This window comes from Seriola dumerili, unplaced genomic scaffold, assembly GCF_002260705.1.
Source record: "Seriola dumerili isolate Sdu_G_001 unplaced genomic scaffold, Sdu_1.0 BDQW01000191.1, whole genome shotgun sequence".
Lineage (NCBI taxonomy): Eukaryota > Metazoa > Chordata > Actinopteri > Carangiformes > Carangidae > Seriola > Seriola dumerili.
In genome coordinates, this window is record NW_019174446.1 from 9,031,997 (window position 1) to 9,046,595 (window position 14,599).

General features: G+C 39.4%; 1 protein-coding gene across 1 annotated transcript in view; it reads right to left on the minus strand.

Moving 5' to 3' along the window:
* cdkal1 (CDK5 regulatory subunit associated protein 1 like 1) overlaps positions 1–14,599 on the minus strand; it is a 223,728-nt gene that overhangs the window by 143,160 nt on the left and 65,969 nt on the right. The window contains exons 6-7 of the mRNA XM_022753568.1: positions 10,553–10,601; positions 4,513–4,633 (exon numbers count right to left, since the gene is read on the minus strand). Of these exons, the coding sequence (XP_022609289.1) occupies positions 4,513–4,633; positions 10,553–10,601 (170 nt within the window). The remainder of the gene's footprint in view (positions 1–4,512; positions 4,634–10,552; positions 10,602–14,599) is intronic.

A 14,599-nucleotide genomic window follows, 5' to 3' on the forward strand; every position in this document is an offset into this window, starting at 1 on the left:
AGCAAACAAAATATTAGTGTATTGAAACAAAACTGTTATCTGATATCAACAATGATGCAACATGCTGCTTTTGGACTGAACCTTCAAAGTAGCAATCACAGCTTTGGCTCATTAATGTGTCAAGTAAAGAGGACTCAAAATAACTGTGCTAATGGCCCAGGAGAAACCTGACAATGTTCCTTTAATACAAAGCCAGAGGGCATTTGAGGACTAGCTGGACTACGATGAATTTATTTTCTGATGGGGATAAAATTAACTTGGTGGAAAAAAAGTCAATCTAATTTGGCTTTTAATAGGTACAAATGAAATTAATATGCAACTTAATGAAACTAATATTGTGAATCAATTTGAACGTGAAATTAAATTTTCATAGGTAATCCCAGGTGAAACACTATGCCAGGCTGTTGTGAGGATTTGCACTAATAAAGTGAAGGGAATGGAAGAATAGGCTCATCTGTTAGACCCAGATTAAATCACTGCGTAGAGTAATTTGAAATGAGTAAATGGGTTTTATTTAAGAATGAATTTGAATATTATGGATGATTATGGTTTACAGAAGCTAAAGTGGATAAAGGTTATAGGGTTTTGTTTTGGGAAAAAATGTACTTTATGGTATCTGGTAGACGCATGATTTCTGGTGATAATTTTACCAACAGGAAGCAATGTATCCTCTGTTTCACAGTGTCTCCCACAAGTCCACACAAGTGCCCTAACCTGCCCTACGGAGAGGATGGTGTCTGAGTGGCTCCCCATCCATTTACACTGGCTGTTGGGCCTTGTTAACAGAGGAGACCAAGAACCTGATGGTCACTTTGACTGAGCTCCAGAGATCATGTGTGGAGACTTCCAAAAGGACAACTATCACTGCAGCACTCCACTGATCTGGGCTTTATGGCAGAGTTGCCAGACCGAAACCTCTCCTCAGTGAAGGTTTGAAAAAAAAAAAAAAAAAAAAAAAAAAAAAAAAAAAGCATCTGAAGGACTCTCAGACTGTGGGAAACAACAAGATTCTCTGGTCTGATGAAACCAAGATTGAACTGTTTGGCTTCAATTCTCAGTGTCATGTCTGGAGGAAACCAGACACGATCCTTAGAACGTGTAGTCTTTCTGATTTATCCCATCTCCACACAGGATCTCTGAAGCTCAGCCAAAGTGTTGGAGTCTTGGTTCCTTCTGTTACCGAGGCCTTTCTACCCTAATTGCTCAGCTTGGCTGAGCGGCCAGCTCTAGGTAGAGTTCTGGTTGTTCCACACTTCTTCCATTTAAGAATTATGAAGGCCACTATATTCTTGGGGACCTTATATACAGCAGATTTTTTTTTGTGGCCTTCTCCAGATCTGTGCCTCGACACAATCCTGTCTCTTAGTTCTACAGGAAGTTTCTCCCTCCTCATGGCTTTGTTTTTGCTTTGATGTCTTATATAGACAGGTGTGTGCCTTTCCAAATCATGTCCAATCAGCTGAATTTCCCAGAGGCATATGAAGGCGTAAAAACTACTCAAAGATGATCAAGAGAAATGGGATGCACCTGAGCTTAAGTGTCATAGCAAAGAGTCAGAATGCCTGTGACAATGTAATATTTCAGTTTTCAATTTTTAATAAAGTCGCAAAAATTTCTAAAATTCTGTTTTTGCTTCATCATTAAGGGGTATTGAGTGTAAAATGATGATGAAAGAAAGTTTTTTTTATATTAACACAAGGCTGCAACATAACAAAATGTGAAAAAATTGAATTTTCTGAATGCACTGTATTGTAGGGAAAAATCTATTAACTTAAGAATGTTATTTTAAGACCTAAAGATTATTTGACATTTAGGATTTTTCAAGGAACTGCAGATAACCTGTGGAAGCACTCCATGACACCAACTTGACATTTGGCAAGAAAACACAGGGAGAGAGAGAGAGAGCGAGCTTAAATGAATGCATCCCACATGTCCACACACACAGAAAAACTGGCAACAAACATTAAAGGCCACACACACTCTCACACACACTAAAAATTAATAGTTTCAGATGTTCTCATCTGACACAGAGGCAGTCTGGAGAACAACTGCAACTGATGTTGTTCATGTGTGTGTCAGACAAAGATCCCTCTGTTTCATCAGCTGACAAATGTCACCAATGATGTCACTACTACCTCAGAGGAATATTTAAAACAGATCATCTAAAAACAGAGTGCATAAAGGACGCATTCTCCTTTCCAAAACGCGTGCGCGTGCACACACACACACACACACACACACACACGCATGATTCACACACGCACATATACACATACACACATATATATATATATATATATATATTAAGAGAGCCATGTCAAATTAGTGACACTAATGACTGACCGACTCACACAAAAGCACACATAAAGCTTGGATTTTCAGTAACAACACTGCTATTTGGGAGAGATTTGTCAACAGCCAATTCACCCGGTCAACATATTCATGTAATCCCCCAGCCTCCTAAAAGAGTTCCAGTTGAAAGAGTAAAAACAAAGGGATTTATTTGTAGCCAGCCCGCCCCATTTGGAAAAACAAGGGCAAGTTCATCTGGATCGAATATAGACCCCCTGCTGGAGGAAGGATGGCAGGGGACTGACATCTGCACATACATACCACAACACGGAAGAAATCACAAAATGGGAGACATGCAAAAATGCAAGACAGAGTGATAGAGAGACTGAGAGAGACCGAGATCCATTTATCAACAATTATCAAAAAGGCACACAGAGGCAGTGAAAGAGTGAGTGTTCTATGTGGATGATGGCCAACCTGAGTACACAGTGGCAGTTGTACCAAAATTTTGCTTTTTCTTTTAGTCACAGGCCTCCAGCTTTGTCTTTTTAAACAGGCCAAATTCAGTGTCCACCAGAATGCCAGTTTATCTGTAAAACAGAAGCGGTTGTTTTTCTAGCTGTCATAGATGAAGTCTAGTCCAGGAAACTTGAGCCAGGAATAAAGACCAACGAGCTCTGTAGACAACAAACATCTAAAACAGAGTCAACTCATTAGGAGAACACTCACTGCCTTTTTTTGAATTAAGGCTGGGACAAACATGAATTCAGAAAATAATCATAACATGATGTTGTCAAACATGTGAGGTAGACAAAAATATAATGAGAGCTAGATTTTTGATATAATGGACCTGATTGTGTGTAATGGATGACCGTTTGCAATCTCTGTGTTTCAAGGCTAATATAAATGGATGACATTTATTGCGACAATGTGAAGTATGATAATGTCACACACAATGTATCTGCTGCATTACTATCATCCCCGAAATAATCATAAAAATGCCTACTCTGGTAATATAGCAGTAATAAATAATAGGTCAGGGCCAGAGAAGAGGTCACAGCCCTCTTGTCAGTGGGTCACTATGTTACAGGGAGAAGAATGTTGTTGCAATTAGCCCAGACGGTACAAGAACACTAATGGAAATTCCAGTAAAATAATGAAACCCCCTCACCGACAGTAACACGTGCACACAACAGGCTCAAACAAAGAGATGATGTATTGTTGATCATGTAATGTCTACAACTTCTTAATGGTTATTAGTGACAGCTTAAGCTCTTTTTCTTGGCTAGTTAAAAAGCCAAAGGGCTCTAAAGGAAATGGCTGCAAGAATAAATGAGTACTTATTTAAACAAAGAAAGCTGTAGGCTTACAGGACACTAGCACCGTGTTCACAAGTTGTTTACTTCTTCACTTTGTACACCGAGTCATTAATGTATAGACCATGAAGACCTGCAGGAGGATGACTGATGGATCATCATCATCAGCTGAGGGCCAGCACAGTGGAATTAGTCTGTCGTAACCCTTTGTAACTAGCCCGCTGAGAATAAAGCACATGGGCCAGTACAGACACAGATCTGTAAACAACATGAAATTAGCCCATAAAAGTGTGTGTGTGTGTGTGTGTGTGTGTGTGTGTGTGTGTGTAGATTTGTGCTTTTCTATCTATACACATGAAAATGGGCAACCCTATCTATACCTATTCATCCTTAGTATTTATCTATATTATCTACATTTTTCTTTATTGCTGTTTATGGTAAAATATAGGCAAACCTCACATAACAGAAGCATTCTTAAACAGACTCACTACCAGTGACATAACAGCCAAAATAAGAGAACTGTAACAGGATAATACAGAAATGGAAGGAGATGATGGAAGGAGGTCTATCTGTAACTGTGGAAGCTGAGAAAAAAAAGGCTAGACACCTGTTTGAAGAATAAATAGCATTATGTGCACACACACACGTACACACCCCACTACATACACATCTCAAGCAAACCATGTAAAATTGATAAAATTAGAAGCACAGAGGGGCTCTGTTTAAGTGGTTGTGCAAAGAGGGAGAGGGCATGCACGCACGCACGCACACACGCACACACACACACGCACACACACACACACACACACTAAACCAGAATGGCAGGGAAGCAGTGAAATTGAGTTCACAGTTAAAGCTGAATATTTCATGAGGCGTGTTTTCTGTTTGTGCGTCTGTGTCCTACCCAGTGTTAATGGAGATGATTTCAATGAGAGGGTTCCTCCTGATCTTGGGCAGGTCCAGTCTAGCTCCACCGAGCCTCCGGCCTCCATCTTTCTTCTGACCCAACAGACGAACTGAGTGGCCTGAAAACAACAAACATAACTTCACTACATAGTCCTTTTCAAACCAAAATCACTATCACTATCATGCAGACCTATGTGCAGATGGGTGCGCAGATAGAGTATAAGCATTTCGATGTTAAATATTAATACATTATAGTTAAACATACTGTATTAGTCATCCTGTTTAAAGTACAAAAAACCCGAATTCCTATGCTCAACTGCGCAAACAGCTGGATAAGATTATTCACACTGTTTTGAGAAACTCAAAGAAAATATAGATAGAGAACAGACAAATAGAGAAGTTCGCTGTGTGGATGATTTAATAACTTCCTCTTATTTCAGTCTATAATTATAACACACTTAAACATACAGCACACTCACACAAATATAATTACATATATCCTCTCACCCACAAATATTATACCAAATAGAAAGCCAGCTTTGCATTGTGCAATATCCACCTACAGACAGCCAAATAAAAGCCATCATTCAACCTCTTTCATCTAATAAATATGATGGTAGTGTGAACAGGACATAGAAAGAGGCAGAGCAGCATATCAGAACAGACGTGGTAATAGGAGAGAGAAATTATCTGGTCTAGCTGTGCAGGAAATGACATAATAGGCCAAACTCTGGCATCGGGCGCACCTAAAATCAATTAAGAGTGAATACACAAAGTGTGGAGTAGGGCAAGAACATGATATTCTTGCTGAGGTATTACCAAGATAGTTAAAGAATGATATAGCATAGTATGATAATAGTGGTGGATGTAATGAATGATTGGCAGGAAAAAGGGAATCTTCAAAATAAAGATGGCTATTTCATCTTTTACTGTAATCCTAAAAATATCACTCAGTGGACATCACTGTGTTACAGAAGCAAATGAGAATCCATAGCTGAGTCTAATAGCTAATAGCTCATGATGTCCAGCCTTTGGTGTGTGGAAATGGGATGCAGTAGTCTCTCCTTCCCAACCGTCTAATAGGCTACCAGCTAGAGATGTGCACGATGGAGGCGCTGAGGGATGGAATTGTCTTCCTGTTTTCATCCGCTTTACATGGGTCTCCTGGGAGGGTGGGCTCAGGGCAGGAAGCGTGGTTATCAATTGGTAGATAAAAATGACAATCTGCCCCAGAGGAGGACAAAGAGCCAATTGGTGAGGCGTGACTGGTCGTAATATCCCAGTACAAGCAAGAAGATGAGAAAACTTCCCTCGTGGAAAACAGCTGGGACTTGGATTCACATTCAGCCATTTTTTCCCTCCAGCTAGCTGTCTGTGTGTCATTGGTCATGAAACAAGGATTTAAAATTGCGTTCTCTAATACTCTTCTCGCTGTAACTATCTCTCCATCTCTTGATTGATCAATCAGTTCATCCTTACATTAATACTTTCTTTAAACAGCTAAGTTTCACAGTTCCACCTGCTCCTCAACTGCTGCTTTAAATATTTTATCACAAGTTCATTCAACAAATGTACTGTATGAGAGAGAAGATTATGGCTCAATAGATGCACATTCAATCAGAGTCTACAAGAGCTTTTTCTTCTACATTATATATATTAGATTAAAAATTAGTTGCCTTTTAAACCTTGATTATACTTTTCATTATATCCTAATAATAGTAAAAACATTGAGTAGCCGAATGCAGCCACAATAAAGGGCATGTGAACCTAACCTATCTGCTGTGAATGACATCAAATATCTAACAAGTGCTGACCAGTCACTAAAGGTTATAAATGAAAAAAAAAAACATGGAACCGATTTTTACAATGCACAAAGTGGCAGGCTATCACAAACCAGGCCTAACCATAATGGCTAGCATGCTGAGGATGAACAATGGACCTTGAAACTCACATCTGGGAGATGTGCAACTTCACTGGCTGAAAAAAAAGGCATGTCAGTAATTAACTTTACCTCAGGCCTGTTGGTGAAGAACTGTGGTAAATTCTGTTTTGAAATTCCATATTTTTTCCAGATTGTTGATATTGTGCATTTGTTTCTGATAGTTTTAGCTGTGGGAAAATAGAGTCACAGATATCTAATTGCATACACAGACTTGTCGGGAGAAAGCAATTACCAGTACGTTGCTGAATTTCCAGATGTTTTTCCAAATTATGAGATTGACCATTCTCATAAAACTTGAAAATAGTTGTTCCCGACATACCCTTTTTTTTGTCCTCTAAAACTTCATAGGACCCCTGTTGATGTGACTGCCACAGAAGACTCAAAAAATAATCTCACTACCAGCATGGAATCACTCCAGGAGTGTACCCAAAGCCAAATTCAATTTCAGGGCCTGAGGGACCATGAATGGGAAGCAAGAGATAAAATAGCTAACTTGAGTTGCTGAAGAAATCCAAAGAACGCTGCTCTATTTGTCATCTCAATTACAGAGTTTAGAGAGGCCAACTGCTGTGATGGGCAACCCCACATAGACATAAGAGACACACATCGCCCTATACCACATTTTCTTGTTACTGACTGCTCTCCTCCTTTCCCCCCTGCGTTTTTTACAATCTCTCTCTCCTTTGTTCTTTTCTCTCCTCCATAAATACAAACCGACATAAATCCTTCTATCCACTCATAAGGGCCCATCATAACATGCTAGGGAATGGGAGGGAGGGAAAGCAAGGATAGATGGATGGAAAGGTTGATGGATGGATGGTTGGATGATGATAGAAAAAAATACATCACAAGATGAAAGATGTACAGGATAGCCAGATGGATGGTTGGATCATAGAGGTAGGGAGCTAAAAGGACGACCTATTGACCTGTGTCTGATGTCTCATAAGTGGTGGGTCTTGTTGTGCTCCCTGGTTTGATTGTAAAGCAGCAGGCAAGATCGAGGGGGTGGGGGTATATTAGACAGAAGGGACAGAGGTGGCAGATGAGCAGGACGGGAGGGGTGTAATGCTTTTCATTTATCCTCCTCCAAGAGCAGTTTACTAGATATGTACAAATGTCTTTGGAAAAAAATTCTTGCCAAACATCAGTGGAATTAATTTTGATGGGAAATATCTCAGATGCACATAAAATGTATAATATAATGCAAATATCTTGAACACTTCCTTTAAAAGCCATACACAGGGCTTTGAAGCTTGACAATGATGAGCTCCTCTACAGAGCTTGCATTTGTCACTTCCAGGTGGAAGGTCACTGAGAATTAAAAGACAATGTTCAGAACAGCTTCAGATGTCTTACAATACCTGTGAATGCAGCAATTTGTCTCCTTATACCTGCTCTTCATTTCGTTTCTTCTTCCACCTGTCTTACAGTCTCTTTCTGTTCAGCAGCTTCTTCATACTCCTGCTTTATTTTTCAGCACTGGCACACACAAACAGTTTGTTTATACAGGTGAATTAAGGATCATGAGGTTATATGGATACAATATAGCCTCTGATCTGTAGCTAAGTAGATACATTAGCCTGTCTAACCTTTTCTGCCCCCTGTTTCTATGTCACACACAGTAAATCTAAACTGTTTCTAAAAGATAAAAGAATATCAGGTGAAATAGTATCATCCGAGGCTATCATCTCAGTGATAGAAGATCAATATTGGGAGGCCAATAAAGAGATAAAGACATAAAAACGCCCCTATAAAGAAAGAGCTATCTATATGTATTAATGGTGCAAAGATCAGACTTAAGAGGAAGTCGGCATTCCTTTCTGATTGAAAACATGAATAACACATTTTCCAGCCTTTGTGTGGGCTTCTATATAATTTTTTTTCTTGATTAAAATTTGTATATATCTATTTTGTCTGTATTTTACTCTTCAAAGAATCACTTAATTTTGTTTGTTGAGCATCACTAGGAGATCTAAAATCTGGTTAGGTGCCCCTGAAAAGATGTGTACCCATGGGTGTCAATACTGATTTTTTATTTTTATTTTTTTTTATTTTTTTTACAGATCTGCCAGTAGGTTTGGAATACATGATAAAACCAAACCAGCCAAGAAAATCAACATCTGGCACAGCTGTCACAACAGTAACAACACTACCCACCAAATCACTTATGCTGGCAGTGGTGTAATGTGTGAGATGTGTGTATGCTCAGCAACCCAACGTGAGATAACTACAGGATAAAAACATGCTCTGGTATTTACAAGAGGCAGCACCTTGAGCTTTATGTTAGATAGATGCACTGTTTACAGTAGTGAAGTCTTTATGTAGTGGCAGTTGTTAAGTTCTTTTTGAGCCAGAATAGATAGCCTCTCACCTCAAGAACCGAGCTCATAAAAGCATACCAGTGCTCATGTGGAAAACAGACCTGCAAGCAATTTTGGTGCAGCAAAGAAGTGCGTCTATTAGCAGTTCATTGAAGTAAGTATTTTAGTAGCCATTACAACAGGCAAATCCCCTAGCTTAAAGGTTTATGCCCAGGCCTCCGAGCTGAAATAACAGTTCTCAGTTTATACGAGGTCATAAAGAACTGTAATGATACTGGGGAAATTAGTTTCCATGGAGGGGGCGAAGGAGGGAAGAAAATGGGAGGGAAGGAGGGGAGAACGGAAGACGAAAAGAGGAGGGGAAGACATCAAAAGATTCTGAGGAACGGGTGGAAGAAGGAAAGGAAAGAAAAGGGAAAGAATGAGCAAATCAGAGAGAAGAAAGGGGGAATAAAAGTCACTCTGTGTGTGTGTGTGTGTGTGTGTGTGTGTGTGTGTGTGTGTGTGTGTGTGTGTGTGTGTGTGTGTGTGTGTGTGTGTGTGTAGCCAAACGATTTAGGGTTGATGACACATTGTAAAATTAATCCTCAGTTCAGCTGTCCTTCATTAGAGTGAGGCCTGCAGTGAAAACTAGTCACTCATACACACACACACACACACGCACAGCGTAAACTCAATCTGTTCTTTATTAGAGAACAGCTGGGGGTGTATGACAGCTTGACTGGACACTCTAACACTGTAAACTCTCTCTGACCTTCATTAAACAGCTAAGTGCGGTGGTTCACTAACAGTTTAAATGGATGACCTAATCACTGCCATGTGAGTCTGTCTCGCTGTGAGCCCCTCAGAAAGAGAAGACCACTTAACAAGCTACGCAGACAGCAAGACAGATAGGATCCGAAAACAACACTGATGACTTTGCTTTTAAATGCACGTCAGTCCTAATCACTAATCTTACTGAGCAATGTAGTCCAAAATAACTTTTACGTGCATATGGTTGAAATTTACCATCCTTTAAATCAGAGATCAAATCAAGTTGTCCTGGAATTGAATATCTAATTTTAAAACCAAGGAAAGGCTCTTGGACTCACTCAGGACTGTTGTGGAGAGACGCATGCAATGTAAGACGGAGGCCATCTTGGACAATACCAACCACCCTCTCCACCACATTCTGGCAGGACAGAGAGGCAGCTACAGGTGCAGCAAACGTCTCATCTCACTACGCTGCAGAACAGGGAGGTTCAGGAGATCCTTTGCTCCCACTGCCACCAGGCTATACAACACCTCAGCCAAAGGAAGTGGACTAATCTAATTATTATTGTTTATTTAATGTTATCTATTTTTATTATTATTATTATTATCAACAATGAGCTAATGGACACATGAATTTCAGCGAGGGGATAAATAAAGTATCTATCTATCTATCTTGTAGATGTTTGCACTTCGAACAACAGTGAATGTTCAAATAACACCACAGCTGGTACCATACTGCTGTCAATTATAACTCAGAATCAAATGTTTTAAAATCACAGTCCTAATTTTTGCATCTACTCTTCTACATAATAGTGATATATTCCTACTTTTGACAGTCCAGTCATTCTCAGTCTGTCTATAAATTTATTCTGTCAATAAGTGGATAGACACCTGAAAATCATTCACATGGAGCCGACGCTCAGGAACTTCATTTTCCCTTCCAATAATAACAGGACTCTCATTCATTAATTAGTTGATCAGTGCATTGCTGCTCATTCATTCAAACTTGTGTGTCCAAATACCTTTAACAGCCTCGTCCACTACTTCCACCACTCGATCAATCTGCTGGACCTGAAATACAGACAGACACACATGGGAAAAGTTTATTGATGCCGACAAACCAAGTCCATACAACCAAACAAAAGCCTGATATTGACAACCACAAACACACATATACTAATCCACATTTAAACAAGGTGGGCATGTAAATATACACAAAGACAATACGGCGTAAGAACACGGACAAACAAGTGCAAAAAGACACAATCACACCCAATTTTCTTCGGCCAGGATGAAGTGAAATAGATTTCCTTAATGCCTTTGCGTGTCTATGTGGCTGCAACACCACACATTATGTATCGACAGAGACAGTCTGGCAGTAGGAACCCATGGATGAGAACAGAGGCAGAAAGAGGTAAAGAAGGTGGAAGACAGATGATCTTACAGGTAAGAATAGAGCAGTCCTTAGATTATGAGACAATGTGTAAAACAGAATCATGTTATGATCAAGCAAGAGCTATTCTCCTCATCGCCTCCAATGAAGAAAATCCTGCAGCTCTGAGGGCAACTCTGAAACAGTCCTACACAAAATAATCTGAGACGAAAGGGAGGAGAGTGAATGAGAGGAAGAGACAGAGGGATGTAGAGAGGGATAAAGAAGTGGGGGAAGGAAAAAATTATTTCTTGTGCCATTATTTCTCCTTTCATTCCTCCCAGCATCCCCTCCACATCTAATTCTCTCATTTTCTCTATTCTTATAGGTCTTTGCTCTAGCCCTTGGTACCAGCTCTCAATGCCTCCAGGCCCATTACCCAGTGTAACCCTTCTTTCAGATACACTCACACAGATGCACACTGTGCTTTGCAGGCAACAGTTACATGCATGTTACACACTGAAATAAAACCTATTTTTGTCTAATGGCCAGGCAATCTGGTTCCATTCAAAGCAGCAGCGGGTGTCCCTGCTCACAGTAAGGTTCAGGTATCGTTTACAACTTAGCAATGAATTCAGATCTCACTTTTCAATTCTGGTTGTTATCAAATCCTACTTTATGCTCCTGGAATATTGGAAAGATATACCCTCACCAAGCACTTTATTGTGAACACCTATACACCAACTTATTCATGCAATTATCTAATAAGCCAATCATGTGGCAGCAGTGCCAAAAGGTACAAGACGTCTGTAGACTTCTGTCAACTCTGTATGTATAGAGCAGACAGAAGTCTTCTCTAGACCAAGCATAAATATACTCACACGCTTTTACCCTTTTTATACCAAAATAAGTGCATATACGCAAGATTTTTAGGTTAACCCACTAAAAAAGGCAATTGAATCCTTTCACAGTGCCAGTAGACAAGAGAGCATTCCATTCAGACCGAGAGCAGAATCATTTGACCCGGGAGTGAATGCTGATTGTACCCATTCACTAATGACAAAAGCCAGATATTAGTGGTGTTAGTGGGTTTTTGTCTAGTGTAAAAGGGGCTTTACAAAATTACAAATGTCTCATTTATGGACAACCGATTATAAAGAAAATAATTTTTAAAAAGTGAAGGTAAAACCTATTCAGTATTAAAGTTCACAGAAAATAAAGGAATAATTGCAACCCAGGTTATTTTTTAAGTGAGTTGTCAATTTGTGTAATATACACTCATCATGAGCAGTAATGTGAGGTGCTTAGTCTGTTATTAAAAAAAGGAATGACAAGAGCATAAACTGGGCTCACAATATTCACTAATGTAGCTCACCCAAGGCATACATACATACATACATACATACATACTGTAAGCTGAGAAGACTGATGTGCATGCATCTCATGTTTACAACACTACTTACCCCATGTAATCCTCTGATTACCTAGCCACCACTGCGTGTGTGTGTGTGTGTGTGTGTGTAATGTGTCTCGGATATAGGATGTGGCATGTCTAGTTCAGAGTCTCTGAGATTCTGTGTCTGTGTACCTTACACACAATACGCTGTCATTCATTTCACAGCAACTTCACCGGAGAACACAACAGAAATGCACATAAAGCTGACACACAGGTTGATTAAACTGAATGAATTCAACAGGATGCACTTGTTTTTAACTACACCCCTTATCTAGCCGTTAGTGCAGTCACTATATACAAATTCACAACTGCTTATTTGCATTTAATTTGCATAACCCACCAACTGCCACTGTCATTGTGTGGTTGATTGTAACTACCAAGGATACACAAGGGGAGTGTGTGCTCACTCATATACCTCTGTCTGTGTCTGTGAACCATGTGTGCCTGTTCATGCATGCATCCATCAGCGTGTACCTGTCTTTCTATGGTTGTGAGGACAAAATGTTTGTTCAAAGTCATTTTTGTGAGGACACTTTGAAGGGCACTTTTAGGGTTAAGGATAGGGTTAAGGTTAGAGTAAGGAAAGGCATGTAGCTGTGATGTTTAAGGTTAGAGTAAGGGCTAGGGAACGTATTACGTAAGCGAGTGTTCTTAGAAGTATAGAAAGACCGACATGTGTTGTGTGTGTGTGTGTCTGTCTCTGTCTGTGTGTGTATCAATGCACAATCCAATCTCCTCATGACAATGAAAGGACCAGCAGTGGTAAACTTCCCAGCTGTTTCTGCCTCGCCCTGAAGGCTATTGCATATATAAACCCGTTTATCTGAATGTAATTATATTATACATACATGCCACTTGACTTGAATGTAATTGTGTTACACACTGGCATGTTTACTTAAATGGAATTGCATTATTTATGGTAAAGTATATTTAACTTAACATCTGAATCACCCCACAACCGACAGTAGTGACAGTAATGAACATTGGACAGTGAATTTAATTTATCCCCATTTTCAACAAGGCAGTTTGTTTTTTATGCAAGCAAATAAATTCAGCATTATGGGAAATCAAGATCAAGATTTTCTGTGGTGATTTAGACAGCATTGCTTGGTTCTTGTTGAACAAAAGAATGCACAAAGACACACACACACACACACACACACACAGACACACAATACTCCTAATTTGAACAACTGAATATATGCTTTCTTAGAAATGCAGGAAATATTTAACTCTCCTAAACGTGGATTAAATGTCTTAATTTTTGTGTGTGGTACAGACATGTTAGCATAACACATTGCTCTACTACAAGGACTAATTGAATAACTTCACATTGTTTATTCATTTTGGAATGTTTGATGTAGTTTTGTTTAAATGACTGGAGGACTGGAAGTATTGAACCGACAAAAAAAAACTCCATTCAGCCTTCACCAAGACTCTTCATTTTAAATATTGTCAACTTAGGACTGTCAGACTCAAGATGATTTTGCAGGGTCTGTAAGGTGACAGCGTATGGAACTACAAACATTGCCAATAATTTAATTTGTTTCCTCTTGTGATTATTGAGGTGAAATAGATTTTGAAGAAAATCAAATAATTGTTCCATATCACGCTTCGCGATGCACCACAGGGTTATGAATGACAATTTTAAAGTTCAGGGGCTGCAACCCAAAATAAGCAAAAGCCTAAATCACTTGTTTTGGTTAGAGTACACTGTTGGACACTGTAGGGCAAATGGCCCTAGAAATATACTTAAAAGGATCTCTCTTCCCTCCTGTTGTTATATCTGCATATTTCTGTGACTCCTCTGCTGAGTTTTTTGCTTTTAGCCACAACATCTTTTGTGTTGTCTGTTGGCTCTTTTCTGTAACCCTCTCTTCTCTCACTTCACTCTCTGAATATTACAAAACAATTACAGAGTTAGAGTTTGCAATGATACCTTTAAGGAAAGGAGACTAGAAAAGCCAGTTTACACTCATGGGCCAAAGCCATGCGGTCCTCACATCATTCACTTGTCTCTTGCTACACTCTCTGTCTTTGTCCACACATCAGATAGCATAGGGGCCAATATACGTAATGTTTCCACGCTAACACTGGATTCATGCGGGAAGAAGTTCGGACTGGAAGTTTTGTGAAGGAAACATTGCAACAGCACTTATCAAAAAATAAACTGGGACAGCATATTGTATGATTAAAAAACTAACACTCAAAGACATTCTAGTTGATTAATATCAGCCTTCT